This window comes from Stenella coeruleoalba (assembly GCF_951394435.1).
Source record: "Stenella coeruleoalba genome assembly, chromosome: 14".
Classification (NCBI taxonomy): Eukaryota; Metazoa; Chordata; class Mammalia; order Artiodactyla; family Delphinidae; genus Stenella; species Stenella coeruleoalba.
This window is the reverse complement of record NC_137160.1, coordinates 68,618,968-68,645,837: the sequence shown is the minus strand read 5'-3', so window position 1 is coordinate 68,645,837 and position 26,870 is coordinate 68,618,968. Positions and strand designations below refer to the sequence as shown.

The window sequence follows — 26,870 nt, the reverse complement described above, 5'->3', positions numbered from 1 at the left end:
ATTCCAACTGTGCTGCCCTCCTTGCTTCTTCCTGCATGTGGCAGCTGTCCCAAATCCCAAACCTCAGCTTATGCTGCACACTCCACCTGGGTTTCACACTGCCTTGCCGGCCTGGCAAAAACTCACTGCATCGCCAATGCAGCTCAAGCAGCACCTCCTCCAGGAAGCCTCTCCTGACTAAGCCCTCCTGGAGGCACAAGTGGCTCCTGTGACCTCTGTGTGCCTCTCCCACTTCTCTCATAAGTGACAGTGGCAACTACATGAAGGCTTCTTATGTGCCCAGCTCTCTCCTGCTGTTTTTCAGGCATTATCATTTTATTGTTACAAAAAGTCCATGAGATTAAATTGCTTGCCAAAGATCATGCAACTATAAGTGGCAGAATCCAAACAGGGCATATTTGTTTATCATCTCTCTCCTTTTAGATTGAGAGCTCCTTACTGCAGGAAATCTATTGGTTTCATCTCTGCAACCCCAATACACAGCAGACAACCAGACACATAGTATACATTGGACAAATGTTTGCTGAATGAATGAATGTCTCAATAATTGGATTTCTCACAAATTAGAGTGACTGCATTATCTCTTGTAATATGAAATACTGAAAATTCCAACTTCAAGAAAATAAAAGACTTGAAAATTGGGGGGCAGGTAAACTTGGTGTCCACCAGAAGATGAATGACCTTTGTGAAACTTTCATCTGTGCTTTTGAGTGTCTCTATTCATGACACCCACAAACCTACTGGCCTGTGAACTCCTAAGGACAGGAAACGTGTCTTTTCTCTGAATTCTTGGGGCCCGATACAGTAACTGGCATTATGGGGATACTAAGCAAATAGCTGTTGAACAAATAAACGGATAAAAAATTTCAAACTCTATTTGAAAGGCTAAATTACTCAGAAAAAATGCTTCTAAAACTGTCCACACTATATTAATTGCAAACCCTTCAGAGCTGTTCTTTTAACTAGAGTTGCATCACACTAAGTGACATCTCCTTCCTTCCTTCCTTCCTTCCTTCCTCCCTCCCTCCCTCCCTCCCTCCCTCCCTTCCTCCCGGCCATGCCACGCGGATTGCAGTATCTTAGTTCTCTGACCAGGCATCAAACCCATGTCCCCGGCAGTGGAAGCACAGAGTCCTAACCACTGGACAGCCGGGGAATTCCCTGCTGCCTGTTTCTTATCCCACTTTGTTTTCTGTTTGTTTGGTTTTTGTTGTTGTTGTTGTTGTTGTTTTGGCCACACCTCACGGCATGTGGGATCTTAGTTCCCTAACCAGGGAACGAACCCACGCCCCCTGCATTGGAAGCACAGAGTCTTAACCACTGGACTGCCAGGGAAGTCCCTCTTATCCCACTTTGATTTATGCAGCTTCAGATTTATCCTGGAACCCACATGCCCAAGCCATGTAGAAGTTAAGTAGATCAGTTTATTCATATACTATTGACTTAAATTTAGCTCATCTGAAAGCTTAGTGTTACACAGAAAATAATTCAGAACTTCAGTATTACAGCTCAAATTCCATCTCTATAAATACTGTTACAAATCCCAGGCAATGCCCATCTGTCTCAAACATAGGAAAACTTCTATTACAATCAGAGACTTTGCATGAACCTTGGCAAATCTAACAAAAGCTTATCCACGGTAAATACTTGCCTCTTGAGAGAGACAAATGGCTCTGTTGGAAAGAGCAATAGACTGGAACCTGGAGGCCTGGGTTCAAGTTCCGACTTTATCCTTTAGCTTTGTGACCTTGGATAAGTCAGTCTTTGAGGCTCAACTTCCTTGTCCCAAAAAGAGGTATCCTAATAGCTGTGCTTCCTATCTCCAAGGGCTACTGTAAAGATTATCTGAAGAATATATGTGAAGATGCCTGGTAGATGTTATATAAAGTCCACCTATAGAACAGGTGGTATTATTATTGTTAGAGCTGATACCTCATTCCATTCTGGGCTTGTACACACTTACTTCTCTCCTCTCCTCTAGTCCCTGTGGACAAAGGGTTTAAACCTCTGAAGTCTCTATTTCCTTATAGCTGTTTCTTTCTTTCAAATGAAGTCAAATATACAACAGATGCAAGTCTGTTTCAAGGTTGAGCTAAAATCACCAAAGCAATTATTTAGGGAGAGTTCAGGGAATTGTATGTAAGATTAAACAATCACTTTAATGTTTGAATGGAAACTAGGTAAATTCTCAAGGACTGCTGAATTACTTCTTTCATGATACGGCTTGATATGTACTCTTTTCATTTTAAGAAATACCTTGGGTAATGAAGGATTTATTTTTTGAAAATATTCTTTAAGCCAAAGGACTTTTATTTCTCAGTGAGAAACCATTCTCCTTGCTTTCAAATTCACCTTAGTAAGATTGTTTAAATGCTGTGTTGGATTGCACTGTGACAGAATATTTCTCTACTTTTTCATCTTGTATATTTTTCTACATTTCTCTCTGCTCCATTTTACTGCTGAGACCAATGAGACTGGAGAATACCCAGTACTTGGAGACTCAATGGAAGTTTCCAAAAGGGGAGGAGACAAGTGTACCAAAATCTCCAAAGGGACAGCAAAAGTCTGGAAAGGCAGTGAATGGGTCATTTTCTGTCTGTCTTTTTCTCATCCTCAAACAAAATCATTTGAAAACGCAATTCTAGAGCCCCAGGAGGTATAGCACTCTGATTCTGAGAAACCCTTTCTAAGGCCCACATCTGAGTTCCAGTTCTACCATTTAACTAGCTGTGAACCCCCGACAATTCCTTGAATGGCTCTGAGTTTCTTTAGGCTTTCTGCTATGTAAAATGGGACCACAATCACCACCTCAGAGGATGTCGCAAACATCTAGCAAAGTATGTATGCCTGTGTCTGGCACATGGCTGCTATCAGCCACAGAGGCCATTTCTCTCTTCTTTCCCAAAAGAAGCAAGCTGAGTGGTTCTAACAGGGAGTCAGAGTTAAAACATGAGCATTAACTTGGCATAACAGAGCACTCAGCAAGGCGTTGTATGCACCCTGGCTTGTCAATATTATTTAGCAGTGTAAGATGAAATCAAAGTTGCATGCATATACTGAAAAATCCTACCTGCCATGGGAAACTGAAACAATTCGTATTTTACAGAACCTGGATTCTCTTGCCTATTTGACTAATTTTCAAAGATAAGTTAGACAAACAGCTTTTTTCTCCTTGTAAATGTCTTCCAACTATAATTCTCTATCCTTCTAAACTTAGCCATTTCCAACATTCAAAAACACTGTAATCCAAAGTCCTTACTCACTATAAACTCTGTAGAGTTTTTCTCTCCAGGACTTAAAAGTCAACATTGGACTAAAGGAGGAGGAAGCAGACAAGAAGAAAAATAATAATAAAGCATTCCCTTATGCTTGATTGAAAGAAAGGTTGTATACACACACACACACACATACAGTCCCCCCCTGCCTTTTTTTTTTTTTTCTCATTTCACTCTAGTATTAAGTCCAGTTTGCTCAATCTGTGTCCTTCTTTGGAAATTTTTTTTTCTCGTGTGTAGCCAGATCAATTCCAGCATTGATGGGAAACTTTCCTAACTTCAGCATTAACATAACTATGAATTGACAGTGTTTATATGGGAGAAAAAAAAGGTAGGTCCATTTCATTTAGTCATTCAATGACTATTTCCTGAGAGCTGACCACGTTCCAGGTACTGTACTGATGGTGGATCAGACAACCCAATCCCTCCACTCAATGGACTTCTAGTCTGGTGAGAGAGAGAGACATTACAAAATGAACTCCATACAATAAATAATACTGTGATTAGGGCAGCCAAGAATGAAACCTACAAGGTGCTGAGATAGAAGGAAACAGTAGAAACCCACAACACTAAAACTACACAGACCTAACAAATAGCTTTTTTGGAAACCCCAAAAAGCTGTCTTAGTTCTCTACAGGGATGTGGCACCCAAGTCTGGAGTGGCTAGCTAAATCAATGGCTAGGAAATCAATGTTGTATATCACTCGGTCTTTCCATTTAATCTTCTCAAGAAAGGCCGTCTCCAACCTTGAGGTGATAATCAATACAAGACACACACAGTGTCAACCTCATCAGTCTAAATTAGTAAATGTATATATTAACTTATAGTGAGATCTTAAAGTTATTCCATGGCTCTATCATTTCTTGGATGGGATGTGTCAATCCAACTTCTAGTTTTAGGTGGAAGCATCCACTGTTGCTTGATCCACCTGTGAGGCTGGAGATGAGGACACAGAAAATGAACTGAAGCCCATATCAGTGACAGGCTCGCAGGAGGCCCTGGAGCGGAGGCAGGGAGGGGACGAGGGCAGGACAGCTACGGGCCGACTCCGGAGATGAGAAGGGACCCAGTCCCTCTGAAAAGCAGGAAGCTTCTATGAGGGCTGCCAGAAAATGAAGTGTTATTTCCTGATGTCTCTAATTAGCAGGGGGATGAGCAGCACACACAGGAATAAAGGAAAAGACTAGTTTACGATGATAAATTTGTCTCCATCAGACAGTATGTTTTTGGAAGTGGCAGGTCCTTAAATCAATTCTGCCACTCCCTGTTTATTAACGGTGACTCCTCACTGCATTAGCATAAGTCTATCAAAAGCCAGCAAAGAACATCTCATTACTTTTGAAGCCTTAACTAGTTTAATGTGTTACTGAGACTCACATGAGTTTCATGTGCTGGCCTAGGGGCCAAGTTTTGTAATGTGGATGTTAGTTCAAAGTCTGCACTAATTATCTGATCTGGGTAAGTCCACCTCTTTGAGTGTTGAGGGTAATACTGTGCTTTCACAGGGGTAGAAGTGGGAAGAAAAGGGCTACAGCAACATGAGAAGTAACTATGAAACATGCTCTCACTTGTGTCATGCTTTGCTACATTGATGATGCCACACTGACCTTACATTAAGGATGCTATACTGACCATGTGCTCAGGGGAAGCAGTCCTCCCAGTCCCCAGCAGTTTGTTCTCTCCCTCCTTTACTCATTCACTCATCCAGGGAACATTCATTGAGGGCCTCTTAGGTACCAGGCACTGTTAAGAGCTGGAGTGTAGAGATAAGACACGATCACTAGACACGATCACTATTCAGGGACATCACCATTGGGACTGAACCAATTTGTCCTATTTAATTCTAGTTACCCAACTAGCATACATCAGAGTTCTATGTACTATGTGCCCAGACTTTTCTAAATCCTGGTTGAGAGTAGAGACAAGGGGAAAGCCCCAGCACGTATCCCCTACCTTGTCCTCTCCCTTAATACTTTCCCCCACTTTGGCTTCTACCCACCTGTGCAAGCAAATCCTGCCTTTAATGTGTGCTTAAGACCTCCAGGAAAAGCGATGCCCCGGGAGACAGAACTCCAGGGGATCCCACACTGGCAGAAGAAGACAGTAATTGCAAATTCAGGGGAATGTGCATGGTGTGGAGGTGGTGGGGGACAAACCTGGCCCCTGTGGGAACAGAGGGTTGACTCCAGGAGCTGGAGTGGGATGAGCCGTATGGAACAATGGGGCCTGATGACCAACTCATCTCAGGGACTCCTTGGCCACCAGCATTCCCTGTAGGCTATGATGTGTGCAGGAGCAGTCAGATGACAGTGGAGCTTTTGGAAAACTTCTCAATCAGCAGAGGGCCAGGAGAACTGAAGGAGGAGGAGGCGGAGGCAGGAGGCAGACAGCCAGGCTGGTAGCGTGGACATGTTCTTATAAGAGCCTGGCCCAGAGCAGAAGAGAAGAAAGGGGGATTCTAGAAGCAAATGGGTAAGATCAGAGCTAGTGACAGATTACATAAACAGCAATGAAGGGGAGGGAAATTTAAGGACACATGATTCAAAGGCCTCAAAATTAAGGAATTTGGGGGGAAAAGATGGAGACTTTAAAATAAATAGGAAAAACTGGAAATAAAGGTGAAGTAGATTGGGGTGCTACCTGAGAAAAGGTATGACTTTGGATGTGCTGAGCCTGAGGTGATTTCCAGGGGACCTGCTTGTATACAGGGGGAAGGTCAAGCCTAGAAATCAAGTGAGACACTGGGCCAGGCATGCACATCTGTGTCCGTGAGGAAGACTACATTTCCAAGGGAAAGCCCAGTAACCAAGTGTGAGCGAGGGGAAATGCCCACAGTGTCAGAGCAAGAGGAAGATGAGAAGCCATCAGAGGAGACGGAGGAGCACTTGCACACCTGGGTGTGCGCTGTGTTCAGAAGGGAGAGAGAGAAGCAGAAAGTGGTCCACATCAGAAGCTGCAGGGAACAGGAGCATGAAGCCTGAGAGAACATCATCCCCGTCTCTCCCCAGTCTCCAGGGGTGGTAGGAGTGGGGGGCTGGGCCACTGTTCAGCACACAGTCATTTCGGGAGAGACTCCCATCCATCGCTGTCCCGCTTGGTACATGACTTGCTTTAGCCAATGGAACAGGAGTGAGCGGTGAGCAGGGCTTTAAATGTGCCTGATTGTTTTGCTTGGTCTCTTGTGATCCTGACTTCTGCTCTGAGTGTTGTCTGGTCACCACCAGTCACAGAAAGACGAGACACAGGGACCTAAGCCCAACAGCCTGCCTAAAGCAGAACCACCCCAGCTGACCTGCAGACCCAGAGCAAGGAATACATGTTTGTGGTATAAGTCTCTGAAATTTTGAGGTGCTACATGGCATTACTAGAGGAAAACCTCACCAGCACAGTGTGAGTTGTGGGTCTGACACGGTAAAATGTGCTCCTTTAAGGACGGCACCTCTCCAGGGCCTCCTTACCACTGTGCTCAAATGATAAAAGTACAAAGGGATGAAAACAATACCTATTTTAGCCAGTTCAAAGAGGAACGTGGTGGCTATACTGAGGTTATTTTCCCAAAGCAAGATAAGTCAAGAGTTATATATTAAATGTCTTAAATATTGATTGTTAGATAAAGCTACACAGAATCAATCAGAAAGAAAAGGCCAGGGAATTTCACTGGGGCAAAGGGCAGGAGGTACAAAGTCAGAGATATTGAGATTTGATTAGTTCAAAGAATTTTTATAAAATTGGTTACGGCAACAGCCAGCCAAGGTTGATGTGGACCTGAGGGGAAGCAGTGACTGGATTGGTCAGTGGATTCACCCCACCCCTTCTCCCCCAGCCCTTGTTCCAACAGAAATGTTGTTCCAAGCTTTGGGACCATGAACAAAGGATCTGGGGCAAGACATAAAAGTGTCTGGTGTCCAATAGTGCCCTTGCCAGGGCTCCATGACACCCACCAGAGGGGCCCCTGCCCTGTGGCCCAGGTTGCCGAAGTGTCAGCCCCTGGCCCAGGGAAGCCCAAGCCATTCACAGTTCCAGGCCCGGGGGCCCCACACTTGCTCAATGACAGGCACAAACGGTTTTCCCTGTATCACCACTGTCTGCTTTTTGTCTTCAGGCTGATTCTACCATTCACCAGATTATCCCTCCCATGAATAATGGGAAAACTCATATCTAGCAATTTCAAGAACTCTGCTTTTAAAAAGTGCATGAGAAATACAAAAGGGGATTCAACTTAGGCTATTTCAGAGGTCATACAGAAAGACCAGCTACACTTATCCTTCTCGCTAAGCTGCTGAATTACACTAAGAAGCTTACCAGAGCCTTCTGTACTCATTTTGTACTCAGCTCTTTGGAAGGAATCCAAATTCAGGAATCAGGGGCATAAGACCAGAGTCTACAGAGCATTCCACTCATTTCTGCAGCTGTGTCTCTTCAAGTGCTCTAATCCCTAACCTGGCATCATCTTTTTTTTCCCCTCAAACAGATACAGCTGAGCCTGAGCGAGTCACCTCAGAGATAAGGCCTGCCCTTTGGAACTGAGCCGTGTCACAAGAAGACAGGACATAAGAGATTCAGCCAGGCAAACCCACCCTATCAGAAAGGGAGCCGGACTTGGTATCTTACAAGAAAAAGGTGGGCCTCTGGAGGCAGCAGCTGAGCAGCTGTGACGTAGAGACTACAATTCCTGCAGCAAATGATGGGAGCCCTCCTCTTGCAACAACCACTCATCACCTGAACGCCTTGGCCCTTTTCTTCCTCCGTGCCCTTGCTGGGTGAGGAACTGCCTCTGCCTGTGATGGCTCCTCTCACTCTTCAGGGCCCAGCTCAAATGTCACCTCCCAGGAAACCTCTTGAACTACTGCCTTGCCCCCAAGTAGGCAGATCAAGGCATGGCCTACTTTTTTAGACCTTTATCATAGCATTTCGCACATGGTGGATTGATAATTTACACATCTGTTGCATGTTCCACACTGTGAGCTACTGTAAGGCCAAGAATTCCTGCCATTATTCATGCATATATTTCCAGGCTCAGGACCAGCTCTGGCACAGACTGACTACATGCTCATAATATATTTTCAAAATGGCACTACCCTAATTTAGAATGCAATTGGAAACTCTTTGTTTTGAAGGACAAAATAAATGCCCCAAAATATTATATCCACTTTTATTCCACAGAATTCTGAAAAAAAATTTGGGGTAAAAATATTTGATTTGTAAAATAAAACCTTACTAGTTTGGATTAATTGGGAGGTCAGCCTTGATTAGCAATTTGCCAGAATTAGAAAATATTGTAAATATAGTGGGGTTTTTTTTAATGAATTTATTTTTGCTGCATTGGGTCTTCGTTGCTGCACATGAGCTTTCTCTAGTTGCGGCGAGCAGGGGCTACTCTTTGTTGCGGTGCACAGGCTTCTTCTCATTGCAGTGGCTTCTCTTGTTGCGGAGCATGGGCTCTAGCACGTGCAGGCTTCAGTAGTTCTGGTTCACAGGCTCTAAAGGGCAGGCTCAGTAGTTGTGGCGCACAGACTTAGTTGCTCCACGGCATGTGGGATTTTCCCGGACCAGGGCTCAAACCTGTGTCCCCTGCATTGGCAGGCGGATTCTTAACCACTGCGCCACCAGGGAAGTCCCGTAAATATAGTTTTAAATTTTCAAAGGCGCACTGTAATTTAAAATAAACCAACGATGTAGCAATGACCAGTGCTTGGGTACTTGCTTAAAAGAACAGATACAAATAATTTAAGTCAGTTTATCAAGTATCCATTTATATCCACTAAATGTGTCCTAGTTGCAATCTTGCTTTTGCAATTCATTTGTTTAAAAAAAAACAGTCTTTTTTTTTCCTCTTTTAGTGGAGATGGAGGGTGGGAAATCTCTTTGGAACTGAATTAATCATAATCTTTGGTTCATCATTGATCAATGAACAGCCTGTTTTCATGTATTTATTGAGTAATTTTTAATAATGTAATAAGTACTCACAAACCCACCAGCCAAAACAAAAAACAGAGAATAACTGACATCTAACCATTTGTTGCCTCCCCCAGAACCCATCCTCCCCTTCCCAGACTAAGGCTACTGCCATCCCAAATCCCATGGCCATCATTCCCTACCTGTCCTTTCCACACAAGTTTTATTGCATCTAGCTATATTCCTAAAAGTATTTTTTTATTTGATTTAACTCTATCAAAAGGGTGTCATCCTATAGGTAGTATTTTGGGACCTACTTTTTCACTTAACATTATACTTCTAAGATTTAGGCACATTTTGGGGTTCACTATGACTCATCTCTTTTGTCTGCTGCCTAATATTCCATTTGGGGACTAACTGCTCATCCATTCTCTCACTGATGGCATGTGGGGGTTTCCAGGACTTTGCTATTGTTTACAGTGAAGCTCTGAAAATTCTTGCTCACGTACAAGATCCTCTCTTGGATATTACACCTAAGGTGTGTACCTGGGTCAAAGGGTATGCAAATACGCAGCTCAGAAGGTGATGCCAAACCATCTTCCAATGCATCATGCCGATTTACTTTCTTCCCAGCCACATATAATATACCCTGTGGACCCACATCTCCTCCAACACTTGGGATTGTCAGACTTGTTAACAGTTGCCCTGTGTTATCAGGCTAGAACCAACTGGAGTCATCAGCATTTATGAATTGGTGCAATCTAAATTAATATGTGTTTTGAAATAAGAAAATACATTTGATTATAAAAATAACTTTCACTGTAGAAAATTTAGCAATATAGAAAAGCACCAAAAGAAAAAAATCGTTAACAGCTATAGTTTATCAAGGTTTCGTATTCATTTACAATGAAGGAATATTTACCCTATTATCAGGGCAGTCTACAATTGCAATTTATTTAGAACCCCCGAGGAAGCACACCTTTCAGACCAGACCTACCACTGAACACGGCCCTGCTAGTGTTCTAACCAGTCAGCTTAGCTTCCCCAAAGTGCCACTGTGCCATCCCAGGTGCCCAGGAAGCAGCAAGACTCTGGCTAAATATCAGAATTAAAAGTTGAAGATGTGCTCTGAAATTCATAACATCTCTCTTATGGGAGTTTCGTATTCTATACGGTGGTTTCAATCTATGCTTCTTTTGATCAGGGAAGAAGGGACTGGAGGTTCTTATTAAACACTTAATAAAAGCAGTTCTTTTATTTTAAATCCATTTTCAGAAACTCCTTTGTAGCACTGTACTTCCTTTTAGCAGCAAGATGCCGTTAAGGACAGCAAAAATGGTCTGCAGAATAACAAGGATATGGCCAGACTGTGGGTAATTGAATGAAGGTGTTCCCTCAGGCACCAAGACTCAATTTCTAGGGGCACACTGTGTACTTTACATCCACAAGAAAAAGAGAATCAGTGAGCCAGCCCAGCATAAGCACAGAGTCTGCTCACAGCACACCTTCTGGTGACTAAATTTCAAATTCACTGATGTCTCACTGTGGGCCAGGCACTGTGTTAAGACAGTGAGAATTCAGAGAGAAGGACACTGCACCTGCTCTCCATGGCATCACCATCTGCTTGGGAAGACACACAAATCAGGTGATTATGAAACAAGGAAGAATGAAATAATTGCTATTGGTAGCGACCACAGAGAACAGCAAAGACTGATTTAGACTTACAGGGATTGGGTGGTCCTGATAGAAACACTGTGAGATTTGAACAGGGATCTAAAGGGAGATTAGACTGTCTACAGGAAAAGTAGAAGGACAGTTCTGGGAGAAGGGAGAAGTATTTCATTCACAGAATCAGTTGGCTGTTCACACAAACTTTTAATAAACATCTACTATGTTGCAGGACTGCCTGAGGGCCTGGGTATGAAGAGGTGAATAAACCTGACAGTGAAGCTTCTGAAAGTCCTTTTTGAGGAGCTATCATTTAAGTAGGAACTTGAAGGTTGAGAAGGAACCAGTCATACCAAGAGCCGTGGACAGAACTTTACAGAGAGAAGGAAGGGCATGTGCAAAACTTTAAGATGGGAAAGCCCTTGATTTACCCTAGGCAGTGAATGGAGGCTGGGGCAGCCACAGGGAGATGCCAAACTGAAGAACTAGAGGTGTCATTCAAGGGACAGACAGAAGCCAGATCACATGGGCTTACAGGCCAGTGTGAGGAATGTGAGCTGGAGTCTGAAGACCATCAGAACCTTTGAAGGGATAAAGTGTGATGGGGGAGCTCTGGGATGGGTGGGAAAAAAAGGAAACACAGTCCCAATACATCTATGAAAGGTCACTCTGACTGAAGGGGACTGGAAGGCCGTGAGAGGGAGCAGAAAGGGCAGAGGGGAGGTAGCAGCAGTGGTTCAGGGAGAACTTTGACCCAAAAACCCCTAGAAACAGGCTGGAGAGTTTCGAAGGGGCCAGATGCTGTATGGCCATGGAGGGTGGTGTCACCCCACAGCCAGGGGCAGGAGGTTTGCATTTGAGAAAGACACATGGTCCAAACTGTCTAAGGAGAACTCAAGATCTGCTAATGTGGTGCATTAGAGTGACTGATTTGGGGGAGAAATAGTTGGCCTTTAGATATATTAGACTAGAGATACCTGGAAAATACCGAGACAGCTTTGGTTAGTGGGCAGCTGCAGCTACAGATCCAGAGGTTAAATATGCCTGAGCTAGAGTGGAGGGGGGAGTCACAGGGTACATTTAGAGAACAGAGAGGAAGGTGTGGTAGCTGGAGCATGGCGCTCACGAAGAGGCAAGAACAGAAAAGAAACCCAGATTGCCCTCCTGCAACTAGATTGTGGTGTCAGGCTCCAAAACATGGATTTTATTCTCTGTAAATTGAAATTACAGAAAGGCTTCTTTTTTTCTCTTTGAACTGCAGAGTTGTTTATACATGGCTATTTATTTTTGACTTTAAAAATAATACATGTTCATTGTTAAAAAACTGAAAATAAGGAAAAGTACAAAGAATAAAATACCAAGCATCTATAATTCCATCATCCACCTGTAATTGCCCCTAACACTATGGGCTATTTCCTTCCAAGGACTTTTTCTTACTTTTCATATCAGTATTTTGTATATATTACAAAATTTGAATTATACTATATACAATAATTCTAATCTTATTTTTTCACTTACTATTTTGTCACAAATATTTGACTATGTGCTTAAAAATTCTCTGTAAACATGTTTTTAATTGCAACATAATATTATATTGATATAAATAGTATTATATTGATATAAAATAATTTAACATTCAATAATTATGGATATTTCAGTTGTTTTCTTCTATAATATATAGAACTATTATAAATATTCCTATGTATACATCTTTACTCCATTTCTAAAATGAGAATTTTGGGGTCGAAAGGCCCATTTTTAAGATTTCTCATACTATTGGCAAATTATTTTTAGAAAGGCTAAACCAATTTATATCCCTAGAGTATGAGACTGTTCACTGCATCCACACTTTAAAAATATTTACTAATTTTATAGATGAAAAATAATTTAGCTGTCACTGAAATGTTTTCTTGAAACTGAGGCAGAAGCCAGTCTCACAAAAAACTCCACTTTAGTGAATTCAAACCATGCCACTAAAGTATTCAGTTTTAATATCATAATCAAGAACTTGAGTTTAAGTTCACAAAAGATGAACCAATTTCTAATAAGACTAGTCCAAAGCAACAGAAAAGACCTCACTTCTGCCTTTCAAACTGGGGATTGAAGCTACTGAGGGCAGCCCTCCAAATTCATCCTGAGCGTCAAGCCACTCAACATCCTAGAGACCTCTGAGGACTCATCCCAACTTGTGAGCTTTCTGTACAAGGTAGAGGGGAAAAGATTAAGGGAAAAGATAAAACAGAAGCAAGTTACAGTGCTTCCTCTCTCCCTGCCATTGAAGAAGAGCTGAACTATAACCCAAAAGTCATTTTTTTAATTCAGAAGGCACCAGGAAGCAAACTTAGTCAACCTCCAGTATCATATAAAAGAACTGCTGAGGGCTTCCCTGATGGCCCAGTGGTTGAGAGTCCGCCTGCCGATGCAGGGGACACGGGTTCGTGCCCCGGTCTGGGAAGATCCCACATGCCACGGAGCGGCTGGGCCCGTGAGCCATGGTCGTTGAGCCTGTGCGTCCGGAGCCTGTGCTCCGCAATGGGGGAGGCTGCGACAGTGAGAGGCCCGCGTACCACAAAAAAAAAAAAAAAAAAAGAACTGCTGAGGCACCGTGGTTTGGAGTTAAACCATGGTGTCCAACAGGAGGGGTGCTGGGAAGAGTCAAAGGGTAACCCCCTTCCTTCTCATGATGAATTTTAACCTAGGTACATGAAAATTGGGATCAAGAGAAATCTGTATTTTCACACAGACTGAGCCCTCTCAGTGGTTTGTGTGGACTGCAATGCCCTGGCTGTGGCCACCACGCTGCAGTAAGAGAGAAGCGCACCTCTACACGGGCAGGGTTTCAGATGGCAGGCATCGCACACCCGGGTCCCTTCACAATTTCATCTCAGTTCAAGCTCTGGACTGTGGTCTTACAAGCTTGAAAACCTGCTGTTGTTAACGTGCTCAAAGAGGCTTTGCCTCTTGGGAGCTCATTTTCATTAACCAAGGTCGTAGAGTGGTACAAACCAGAATGCCAGTTTGTTAGGTACATTTTATATCTGCAAGTATATGTCATGAGAAACCAAATGATAACCAGAAAGCAGAGGCCTGAACAAGGGAAGGGACAGGGATAGCCTGAGAGGTCTCCTCCTGCAGACCTTGCACATCCTGCCTGGGGTGGCCGTCATTTACTTTATTTCTCATCATCCTTCTGAGCTCAGCTCAAAAACCCCCTCCTCAAGGAAGCCTCCCCAACTTCCAGTATAGGTTTCCCCACCCCTGCTTATACATTTTCACTACGCCCTGCATTTTCATTTAAATACTTACAATGATTTTCATTACAAGACTGTATATGCTCTGTGTCTACTTTCTTTCAGTTCCCTGAGAGCAGGAGCTATTCCTGCCTCATTCATCACTCTTTCCCCCATCTCTAGTAGACACAGCATATAGCAGACACTCAAATATTTGTAGAAGGAAGGGAAGGCAGGAAGGATGAGAGCATAATGACAGCAAAGTCCACCACAAGAACAGCCTTCCAATGGGACTTGGAGTCCCTTAGCCAAGATTCTCTCCCCCTTTTCACAGTGTCAGAAATGGGCACTGCTACAGTCTGCCCTGCTTTTGCTCCCTTTTTTTGTGTTTCTACTGCTGGCCATCCCCTCCCCTCTAACACTCGCTTTGGATATGCAATACCTTTGATCAGGTTACAGATTAGTCAGCCTAGCCTAAGCGCCTTTCTGTCTGCTGAAGCAGTTCTGTGTACCCCTGGCCTAACCTATTTTATGGTCATTTATAATTAAATCTCAGGGAGTAGCCTTACTTTCCAAGTTCGTGGGGTTCCCACACTGTGAAGCCCCTGTGAACACCACACCATTACCCAGTGTTAAGGATAGGGATGCTCCAGGACGCACGGCAGCCGTGGGAGAAATAGGACAACAGTGTGTGCATGTGGCTGACGCCTGTTCATGCTTCATAAAAACAGAAGCTAGAGATGACATTCTTACATGCTTTGGCTATTGTCTCAAGTATGATATTAATTTTGATAATTAAAAGCAGAACAAGCACCGGCCCGGGAGTCTGGGTGAGATCTAGATTGTTTTGATCCCAGCTCTGACACTCACTGTCGGCAAGTCCCATTTCGGTGCCGAATAAGGAGCTGGCCTAGATGACCACCAGAGCCCCTTCCTGCCTTGACATTCCATTATCGAATGGTTACTTTTCATCTAAGAGCTTATCTTAGACTTCATAAACACCCAAAGATCAATCCAGCTGCTGGCAATGACTACCACACACTCGGGGAGTCTGAGTTAAGCATCTCTAAAGAAATCACAGCGATATCTTAGGATTTTCATGATTACAAAAGAAATCATTCAAGAGAAAAGCAGATGTCCTTGGGACCTGACACCAGTTCACACAGCAGATTTTCTGACACGGATCTTCTCAACATTTGTTAATCACAGGATGGGGGACTGAGATGCCTGGGAAATCTGGCTATGACCCAGCTCTAAGGGACTCTCTTCTTTCCATTTTCCCAGAAGCAGGGTCCTTGTGTAAATTATTTTCTATACATAAAATAGCCAATCACGATAAGACATTTCCATGAGTATATAACTTTTAAAATATTTGCAAAAAAGCAATTTTCCTCCCCATCCTCGATATTGGGAGTTCAACTTCCTTCACCTCAGCCCCTCAAGGCACAGATCCTGTCACTGGTAATACATTCTCAAACAGGCGTTCAGCTATAGTAGAAACAAACTCATCATGAATCTGTTTATAACCAAAAAAGCATCTCAGTTTTAATTAGCTAATATGTTAAATTCGAAGTCGTGTTTATGTTTAAACATTCTACAAACCCATCTTAGAAAATGGGCATGTCTGATAAGGCCCTTCCTTGTCTGAAAGGAAATTACCAAAAATAATACAGACATCCTGCTGAGGGGTTTGCACTCCAGAGACGTGTATTTGTTTCTGCTGCAGCAACTGTGAATAGACTGAGCACAATGTGTGAATTCTAGAAGATTTCTTCCATTAGCTCAAGTAGGACGTTTACAAAAGAGAAAACAAACGAAAACCCCTGAGATTATATCTGAAGGTGGGATTGGAAGCACCGCACTACTTGCCTTGAGTAGTAAGATTCCACACCCAGGGCCTCCCGGACGCTGGCGATGTGCTGCTCTAGGGCCGAGCTGGTGGCTGTTGGAAGGGCTGTGCTGCTGCCAGCCTGGAAGTCACTGGAGTTTTCCACCGTGTTGTCTCCCAGGTAGTGTTCGTGAAACTTCAGAATCCCTGAAACAAGACAGGCACAGGCACAGCCAACGTTATACATGATTGGGGTTGGGGAAGGGAAGGCGGAGGACAGTGGGCAGCAAGGTCGATGCTAGGTGACCTCTTTGACAAGCATGCTGTCCTCCAAACCATGTGAAGAAATCCTGAAATCCAAGGTGTCAAGAGGGCTTTCAGAAGCCTGGTCACTACGCTTTTTACAGCTTTCACCAGAAGGTTTGGTGCTTGAAAACAGGGAATTCAAGACAGGGCTTTTGATTTTGACGACATATATTCAGAAGCTCCTGGAATGATGATTAGTTCACATCAGTTCACGTATTTCAAAATAGATGCTTCTCAGAAGCACCAAACAGGGAAAGTTTCCTTTCAGAAATAGTGCACGAGCATGCCATGGTGCATTCTCCTCAGAAACTGAACTCCTGACAAAAAATATAGCTAGCCAAAAGGAAACTGTGTTACTCAAAGACCTTTCGTTTCACAAAAGCAAATCAAAATAAATATGTAGTGTAAAGGCCAGATAAAAAAATTTTAAACCATCTTTAAATAAGACCAACTGGTCAATGGTCATTAATGGATTAAAGGAGCAAAAAATGATAGCTGTATGAAACTGAGGCAATCCGTAGTGGTTTTCTAGCAATAAACACAGGACATATTCTCAAATGGTGATGAGGTATGTCAGCCCTGGAAAATGCTCGTCCTCTCTGATTGGATTAAAGCCCTGGTGAAAGCTTCAGAGTCTCATTAAGAGCAAAGAGAAATGGAAAGAGAAACAATAGAAACCTCATTATACATGGCTCATTGTTACAGGGATTTGGATATACCACCTGTCAAATCATGTTCCCAAAACATAACAACCACCAAGAGAAAGAGCTCAATGCCTCCATCATCAGCTGTGTCCTCCTGAGCATCAGGGCCCTCCGGGGGCTGGGATACATGGGGACTCATCCCACGGTGCACGACGCTCACCAAGTCATCATGAACACCACAACTTAAAACCTTTAGCATAAAAAGGTCAGAGGCAAGAATGTTCTTTATGGAAAGCTCATAAAAAACATGGAATTAAGGGTAAAATTATAAAAAGTGAGGCTGGGGCTTCCCTGGTGGCACAGTGGTTGAGAGTCCGCCTGCTGATGCAGGGGACACGGGTTCGTGCCCCGGTCCGGGAGGATCCCACATGCCGCGGAGCGGCTGGGCCCGTGAGCCATGGCCACTGAGCCTGTGCGTCCGGAGCCTGTGCTCCGCAACGGGAGAGGCCACAGCAGTGAGAGGCCCACGTACCGCGAAAAAAAAAAAAAAGAAGTGAGGCTGAAGCATAGAACATACAGGCATTCTCAGAATGTAATCAGAACCCAGGAAGCATCTCAGATCTGTCATCCAGCCATCATTTTCTTTTTAAATCAAAGGGACAGAAACGTAATCAAGAAAATCTTGTCAGTTCTCCTTGGCAGTTGAACTTTTTGAAATTGGCTTACAGATATTCAAGAAGCCCATTCTTCAAGATTCCCAATTACAAGATCCACTTCCCCAGTCAATAAACTCTAATTGGATCTGGTATGTCTCCAGCATGGTAAAACCATCAGCATTTTGTTATGCAAAAAATATGGCCCTAACAGCTAATTAGTGGTTCTGTATTTAGTGAAACTGTTAAAGCCTGAACATTTAATCCTGATTTAATCAAAGGGGATTTTTACTTCTGAAATAGATTTACAAATGAACTGGTTAAAAATGGGTTTTGCTAAACTCAGAAATTTCAAGCATAAGACTTCATTTATATACTGTGACAGAGTTGCCATTATCATTTTAGTCTCTTTAACTGTACCATGACAAAGGGTCACAATTATTAAATCATATCTAGAAAGAACTCATTCGGACTTATTACTTTATTAGCTAATGAACAACAGCTGCCTAAAAATAGGGCTGCTGGTGAAATTAATCCTCCTGCTCTTAGTTGTCCTTGATAAATGCTTCCACATTCACCAGCAAGGAGCCGTGATTTCTTGGGGGAATGAGAAAGCTGGGCTGTCTTATTAATTGAATGCCCCACCACGGACTACCACCGTGGCGGAAGATTTGCTGAAAGCCGACATTAGCTCCTTGATCTGATCTATGGTAATGCACCTCTCCCACCTCTATTCACTAGACTTTCACAACCTAGTGTCTTAATTGCCCTGTTCCCACAGAAAGAGATCTTACCTGCCCCAGGAGCAAGCAGCCAGCTGTACAGGTAGCCTGCAGCCAGGGAATAGTAAAGCACTAGTCCCCTCTGGCCATTAACCATCTCTAAGATCTGATCAATAGTGACTGGGGAGTAGGGGTCGGAGTCCTGCTGTCCTGTCTGCCGTTCTACCAGGAGATCTGCAAACGCCCTTGTCCGTCCTCTTTCTGCCACGGCCAGGGCTTCATCATGATGGCCTAGAAGACAAAGGGATAGGCTGGGAGTCCACGGGGAGTATGATTATCAGAGAGGGTTATCAGGTACAGAGACCCCGGGCAGGCAGAAACCCCACTGCCTCTCCACGCCAACGTGTGGCAGACTCTCAATGAGACTGTTTCAAATTCAACCCCCTGCCTCAGATGACAGGTGCAGTGACCACTCTACTCAAACCCCACATTTTCAGATTCCACCCCACCGTAAGCCACCAGGCTTCCCTGTCTGGCAGCCACACCACAGGAAAGCTGACTGTTCAGAGCAGCCATCCTCAGCCCTGCCCACTCTCCCCCCACATCCTGAGTTACTCCCCGGCCTCCTGGCTTCTGACCCCATTCACTTGGCTCTTTGGACCTGATGTTCTGCGCTCTGGTTACCCTCTCACTTCCTTGCTCAGCTTGGATTCTGATTTGGCCTTGGCAGATGAGCCCTCTAGGACATGGCTCTTGACCACCTTTCTATTTCTCCTCGATGCAGCCCCTCTGTGCATCACATTGCCCAGCCCTGTTTCCACATTTTCCACCAAATTATACCTCTGTGCCCTCACACATGCTGGTCCATCTGCTCAGTGTGCCTTTCCCCTGTTTACTGAAAACAAGGAATCCCAATAGCTGTCTTGCCTATCTCAAAGACTAAACGAGGCCCTATATGTGGAGGTGGGTGGTAGGCATTATTCAAAGCACAGTATATATAACAAGTGACATTATAATCACTAGAGCTGATACCTCATTCCATTCTGGGCTCCCACACACTTGCTTCTCGTCTCTTCTCATTCCCATGGGCAAAGGGTTCAAACCTCTGAGGTCTCTAATCCTATGAAACTGCTTCTCTCTTTCAAGCTTTTCCTCAGTCTTCGGATCCAACCTCTAATCCCACTTCATCTAAGAAACTAGTCTGTAATCTAGTTTAAAAGCTAATGCTCAAATATGAGAGCACAAAAGATAAAGCAACATCCTTTCAAGTTAGGATTATTAGAAGGAACACAATGCAAAGGATCTGCTTACATCATAAATATACAAATGGAAGAGTTGCTAGAACTAAGGTCCAAAGAGAGGGCAGGCAGAGGCAGGAGACCAGATGCTGCAGCCCCAAAGCCCTTCAAGGATGCCCTGCTTCCTACAGTCTGAGTATCAGTAGAAAGCGGGGATTTGTATGTGTGTATGCAAATGTCTTCTTTTACCCTATTAAGTTATTAACTGGAACAACAGGGACGATTTCTGTACACATTGGAAAATTGGCCCCAAAGTGCTAGACAGACTTAACACTGTGATTATAGTAGATAATAAACTGTAATCGCAGGCAATGAGCACAGTTAATAGATACATTTTTCAAGGGGAAATTTGAGTATTCATACCCATAAAGCAAAGGACAGGTTATTGATAAGGCCTCAACATCCAACTTCAAAGACATTGTTAATTCCAATGAATACCTCCTTAACCCAAGTTCTGGGTTGGGGAAAATGGTCTGCAGAGATGGACAGCCCTGAGGAGAGGGAGAGGACGGGGTTGCTGGAATAGGGTGGCTGAAACAGTTAAGGCCCGGGTAAGGGAAGGTGGATACTGTCCCAGTGCAATGCAGCCCACAGGCCTGGGAGCGTTGTCACTGACTATGTCACAGCCTTGGGGGCAGACAGTACAAACATTTATTAGACAGCAACATTAAAAGATGTGTGGCAGTAAAACAGGAAGAGACCAGTGTCTTCTCAGGTACCTGCCCCCAGGTACTAATGGGCAGAGGGAACCTGGTGGGAGCACCTGCTTCAAGCATCCCTGTCTCCAGGACACCTTCTCTGGCTCCTGGGTCTGTCTGCCAAGCCACTTCGTTCCCACAGCACCCGAGTCCCTTTTACTCTAGTGCCAATCACACCCTCCTGGGCTCCCGACTTCTGTCTCCTGATAGGCTAAGAGCTTCTAGAGGTCAGGAACTGGGACTTCTTGACTGGCACTAGGCACACACAAATATTCATTGCTTGAACGAACGAATGTTCAATGGCTGTGCTGTGGTTGTGGCTTCAGTCTGCTGTGACAACAAATCATATTTCATCACAGCACTCACGAAACGACTCAGACACAGGGGTGCATGCACACAAGGTGGGAACCCCCGCTGCTCTCACCGAGGCTGACGAGCACTCGCTGCAAGGCCTGGTAAGAGGATGTCTGCAGGTCAAAGAGGGAGAGCTTGTAGTCCGTGCTCAGCTGCACTTCGTGTCGGATCGTTTCAAACAAGGCTGATGCTCTATAGAGCTGCAAGGAGGGGAAAAGAACGTTATCTGTTTTCCAGAAACCACTGTCTAGCTGTTCACCGACTAGGGACAATTTTTGCTCACATCTTGGTACACAACAGAAAAATTGTTTTAAGAGATTTGAAAGGATGAATCTTTTTTTCCAGGTAGGTCTTTGTGGACCTGAAAAGGCATCAATTAGATCCTACTCAGTAAATTATAGTTTGTGTAATCAATTTTTGACAGACAAGGGGATCTAAAAGACAGGGGTTATAGACTCATAGTCTGAAACTTGTGGAAAAAAATCAGCTATGAACGCGATCAAGTGCTGATTTTGATTAAAACAAACGAAAAGCCTCTCCTCTTGTCATCAAGTAATTCACCACCCCAACGCCTCACAGTACAGAAGGGCTGGAACTGGAGCAGGTGAGGGGGAGCCAGGCAGGAGACGCCTGAGGCTGGGGGGAAACCCTGACGGCAGCCGCGCTCTCAGGAGGAAGGCTTCTTGCAGGCAGTTCAGCTGAACCAGATGCTGCTCTGCACAGCAGTGCTCCAGGGAGCCACATCCACTCACAGGCACACCCTGGGACCAGACACACGACACTCCTAAGGAGACACTGTCCTGCTGCTCTAAGAGGACCACAAGGTCAATGGGACAAGGCCTTTCTCTGATATTTATATGTGGAAACAGTATCAAATTTTTAATTCATGCAAATTTAAAGAATAGAATTCTAAGGCTAAGGGACTTAGACTAGGAGAGAGGAATGTATTCCCAACCCTGCCACTAATTTGCTGGGTGACTTTTGGTAAGATTCGGAACCTCAGTTTTTTCTCTGTAAAGGGATGGTTATCACTCTACCTCACAGGGTTATTAAGGAATAAATCCAGTCAGTGAAAGTACTTTGAAAACTATAAAGCACTATATCAGTACAAACTTTAATTTTTGAAACCAGAAAACTAGAGAATTAATTCTTTAAATTGTAAAACGTCATAACATCCCAGGATGCTGTGGCACAAGTTCAAGCATATCATGTCCTCACTCCCTGTGAGCACCTACGACGGGAGCCTGGGCTCACCAATCCCTGGCCCCCTTTGCTAGCACAGCACCCTCCACAGCAAGCGCTGCCTAAGCAGTTGAGAGTGTGATTTTAGATGCCATCTCACAATTCCTCCAACCTGACAGAGGAACCCATAATTCCAGGGATCTTTCTAATTTGCAGAGCCGGCACAGAGCAGGTTTCTCTTCAACTATTTGTGTGCATGCAGAAGCATGAACTTTGTGTGTGTGTGTGTGTGTGTGTGTGTGTGTGTGAGAGAGAGAGAGAGAGAGAGAGAGAGAGAGAGAGAGGGAGAGAGAGAGAGAGAGAGAGAGAGAGAGAGAGAGAGAGGGAAGGGAGGGAGAGGAAGAGGGGAGAGAAGCATCTAGTGATATAACTAGAAACCCACAAAGACAGTAAATCCAATAATTATGAATTCTTGGATTATTTACTTCTGTCATAAAATGTATATAATTTCATATTAAGGTTTAATGAGGAACAATAGCACATAATACAAGAATTCCAAAGAAATTATTGAGAAATCTGTCATACAAGTGAGTAAGAGTCTTTACTATGGTTCAACACTTCTGGGCTGATACAGGCTGGAAATCTTGTATGTCAAACCCAAGAGCACAGGTCAACACCCTCTAGCAAACGTCATCACTACCAGGATAGTAATCCCAAGGTCTTCCATGCTTCTAGAAACAAAATCCACTCAGGACAGGGTTCTCCTGCTCACCTGATGTTGGGCTTCCTCCAGGTTCCCACTCGCCCAAAGGGAGAGGCCAAGACCATGGCGAATTTTGGCTTCATCTTCTCTTCGGCCCAGCTGCTCTGCTAACCTTAAACCTGAATTCAGATAAGAGAAATTTTGAGGACACATAAAAGACAATTCCATCCTGCCAAGGAGTTCTGGAGCATAACTCTGGCTCAGGTGTATATGAAGAGTGTTAGCAACGCAGCTAGTTAAAATGCAGGACAAAAGCAGAATCAGCCAGGGCAGAGTAAGCATTTTTTTCAAATTCTGTGTTGGCAGTGACCTTTCCAGGTCACTCCAAGTTGCCCCAGCAAGAGCTCAGGTGATGGCTATCAGCAGGAGACAGGTTTGCAGGGCAGGCAGAAACACTGAAACAAATGGAACCTAACTGGCAGCCCTCCCAGCTGTGAAATCCCTAGCTTTGCAAATGAAAACTCCTGGCCTATAAGTTTACCTAACCCAATTCTCTGGCTGGCAAAAGTCTTTCTTGAAAGTTCCACAGTCAAGTACAGAAGCCCAGCTACTACTCTTTCCTATCACATGTGCACAGCATCCAATCAGTGTTGACGAGAGACACATCAGATGTCCTCCTGGAAGCAGAATGCTCACACCGCCTGACCCTGCCTTCTGTTACTGAGGCCGCTGAGGCATTTCGCATCCAATCTGCCTTTCCTTTAAGGCGGAGCCTTTGATGTGCCTCAGGGGGGTTGCAGAGCAAGAGCTATTATGAGTTGAAAGCTTTAAATGAGATTGTTCTCATTCTAATGGCCTTCAGATAGGCACCTGCAGTTTGGGTCACTTACTCACAGGAAGCTTCTGGATTTCAGGACATCAGCAACCTCCAGAGCTTTGTGGGAGTCAAATCTGAAGGCAACCATTTATTGTATTGGCCACTAAGCAGTTCTCGGCATCACTTTGCCCTCATTATCCTGCTCTCTGTACATAGGAGTTAGCTTGTGCAGAGACAGCAGGAAAGCTCCCACACTGCAACTGCACACACCAAGGAAGGACTTCTTCTTTCTAATCTAATTCAGGGTGCATGGGAGCCTGTCTCTGAGCATGCTGGGCCCACACAATTTCAGACTTTCGAAAAGGAACTGAGTCAGTTGAGAGGCTAATAAAAGTGATACTCGGGTTCAAACTCATAAAATATCATGCATCTCAAAATGCACATAACTCAGAAAACTTAGAAACAGCAGTTTAAATTTAAATCATGTCACAGGGTAACAAAAACAACATGTATTTGCAAATTATTCACATTTTAAAATACTTCATAGAGTAGGAATAGAAATAAAAGAAATGGTTCTTGGGTGAAAACCAGGAGGAGACCAGTTGTTTTAACCTTCAACAAGCTAACCATATTCATTCAGCAATATAGCTCTCCCTGCTAGGCCTGGGCCTCTGAGTTGGAAGTCAAAGTCATTGAGGCAGCTCCTCCAGAAGGTATGTTCTGTGCAAGGCGGGACTTGACTTTGCTCCCTGCTAGATCCCCAGCGTGTAGGACACTCCCTGGCCCATAATCAAAAGTTCAACAATGAAGAGCTAAAAGCCCACTGGACAGACATGGTATCTGTCCTTCCCCAGTTTCTACCTGCTTCTGCCTCTTAGGAATCTGACCCACCTATCCAGCCCTCCTGGAGCCTAGTTTGCCAGAAACTAGTTACATGACTCCAGGTAAGTCACTAAATTGCTCCAGCCTCCCTTTCTTCAGTTGCAAAAAGAAAAGAAGCTGGATGAGACCAGTGGTTTTTATCACGGGTAACCATACAAATCACGTAGAGAGCTTGTTCCAAAGGCTCTGACCAGGCCTGCCTGTGAGATTCTACTGCATGTGGGCAGGGGGATGCTAGTACACAGGCCTGTCTGAAAGCCAGGAGGGAGACAGAGTACCGAAGTGGTTTCCAACTGAACTGTCCCCTCACTTCAAGAGGCTGCAGACCCAACTCAGAGCACTCAGAAAGGGCCTCCCAGGTGTCCTGCACCTGAAACAACTTATGCGAAGAGGCATCTGGTCAGGTCCACGAGGTACACCAGACTCTCTGGTAGAGCACATCCACGAAAAAGACACTGTGGAGATGGCGCGGTAAGAATTTAGATCTCTGCAAGACTTAAAATTACAACAGTAAAAATAGAGTTTTCCATAAGTATAGAATTATGTTACAATATCTCAGGCAAAGCAGCTGCTTCATGAAAATAACATTTCAGGAAGTACCAAAGAACACAGTTGAAAGGTTGTCATACACTGGGTCTGAATTTAATAGTTTTCACATATTCAATTGAAAATCGCCCCCAGTCTGTTAGAATTTTACCAGTCTAGTTTCAGGAAACCAAAAGCCACCTCTCATATTTAATGCATTGAGGCAGAGCCCCCACTGAGTGGGAGCCAAATCATGTCTGGGAAGTGGCTTCTAGCCTCTCAGTAATCTCTCAGCCTGCAGGCCAGAGCAAGCCTGGTCTGTGCAGAGGACCACAGCGACCATCAGCCCCTGGCCCATTCTCCACTTCATGTGCTGCTTCCCTCTCTCCCAGCTTCCAGCTGGGGATCAGAAGTAATCGTGGACATGACTGCCCCAGCCCTGCTCTGTTCTTGGGAGGTTGAAAGAACTGCATACAAGGTCTTGTGTGGTTCCTGAGGTCAGGAAACCTGGGCTGAGCCCCATGCCACCACTGACTGACCGCATGGTCAGGATCAAGCCACTGTAGTCTCTGAGCCTCAGGTCACTTAGCTGCCAATGGGAATAAAAAGATACAACTCTCATGGTTACTATGAGAATGAAATCCAATTAGATAAACTATGTATGCCAAAAAATTTTGGAAACTATAAATGACAGTTTTTGCTTGAAATCAGCAACCATTTCCTTTTACTAGTGAGCCAAGAACACCGTATCTGCTGTTTTTCCCTCCCAGGATGACAGGATGCCATGTGCCCGTGTGAGAGGAAGTGCTTTCCAGAGGAGGGTTCCAAAGGGGTGGAGGGCAAACACACTGCTGTGGGGCTCCTGCTTGGTGAGGAAGGAAGCATCCAAGGCCTGACTGTGCGCAGGTAACTGCATGGAGCCTGCCGGAGAGGAGAGGGGGTGGGGGGAGGGGGTGAAAAAGAGGGGAGGGAGGGAAGCAGTCACTTTCTGGGCCTGCCTGAAATAAGCCTACCGTGGCACCAGCCCAGCACGGTGGGTAACCAGCACCAGGAAACCTGGCTGATGGCTTGAGAGACCCTCAGACAGGTGCTTCTGGATTAGACCCCGGCTGCCACATTGAAATGGACTTCTACACAGCTTTGATACAGCTTATTTTCTAAAGGGACAATGGGCCCGGAACAGCTGTGCATTTTTCCTCTGATTCAGGCCCTTAACTTGTACACTATTAGATCTAACTTGACCTTGTGTAGAATGTGTTTTTTACTCAGTAGAGGGCTCTGAAAAGCAAGGAGGGTGTCAGCTCCTTGGACAGCTGGCAAGCAGAGCGAGACAAGCTGGGTAATGCATCCTGGACAGTGGAAAGCCTTTGTACTACTAAGGAACACCCAGTGGGGGACACCATGGTTTTGGAGTTGAACTGATGATGTGGTCTCTGAGATCCTCACTCCATGCAGAGGTGGCCACTCACACCGTGTACACCTCCTTCTGAGCAGACTGTGAGCTCAGTCTCAGGGTAGACCGAGAAGCCATGACAGACCTTTTCACTTACCTTCCTGCAAGTACATGACTGCCTGGGAATAGTTCTGCAAAGCATGATGGGTCCTTCCAAGGCTACTATAAGACACCGTCTTGGCCACCAAGTCGTTCATCTGTGCAGCGATGCTCAAGTGCTGTTCTTGATAGACCACGGCCCTCTCAAAGGTGCCCAGGGACTCGTAGGTCAGGCCCAGGTTCCCATAGGCCCGTCCCTGGCACGTGGGGTTGTTGGTTTCCTCTGCTATCTGCAGATCCAGCTGGTGGTACTGCAGGGCTGTATCGTATTCCCCCATCTGCTGGTAAACGCCCCCCAGGCCACAGGCAGCATCACTTTCCAGAGCTCGGTCTTTCATCTCTCTAGCAATGTTCAGCTGGCGTTCAAGGCAGGAAATGGCTTGTTCGTAATTCCCTAATTGGCTGTGCAGGCTTCCCAGCTCTCCATAGGCCTGGGCTTTATTAAAGGCCTCCCCGAGCTCATGGGCAACCACGAGCCTCTTTTCAAAGCACACAAGGGCTTGCTGCAAGCTCCCCATTGCCCTGTGGGGGATGTAGACAGAAAAGCAATGATATTATTTTGTGCAGGTGCAGACATGCTAAAGCCCCTGAGAAAATGAAAAGCATTTGTCACTGTCACTTACTATAGAAGCTCTTA

General features: G+C 44.7%; 1 protein-coding gene across 5 annotated transcripts in view; it reads right to left on the bottom strand.

Moving 5' to 3' along the window:
* TTC28 (tetratricopeptide repeat domain 28) overlaps window positions 1-26,870 on the bottom strand; it is a 594,505-nt gene that overhangs the window by 79,715 nt on the left and 487,920 nt on the right. For all 5 annotated transcript variants that reach the window (XM_079943481.1, XM_079943479.1, XM_079943480.1 and 2 more), the window contains 5 exons: window positions 26,232-26,755; window positions 22,527-22,636; window positions 20,643-20,772; window positions 18,295-18,513; window positions 15,939-16,104 (listed from right to left, as the gene is read on the bottom strand). In XM_079943481.1, the coding sequence (XP_079799607.1) occupies window positions 15,939-16,104; window positions 18,295-18,513; window positions 20,643-20,772; window positions 22,527-22,636; window positions 26,232-26,755 (1,149 nt within the window). The remainder of the gene's footprint in view (window positions 1-15,938; window positions 16,105-18,294; window positions 18,514-20,642; window positions 20,773-22,526; window positions 22,637-26,231; window positions 26,756-26,870) is intronic.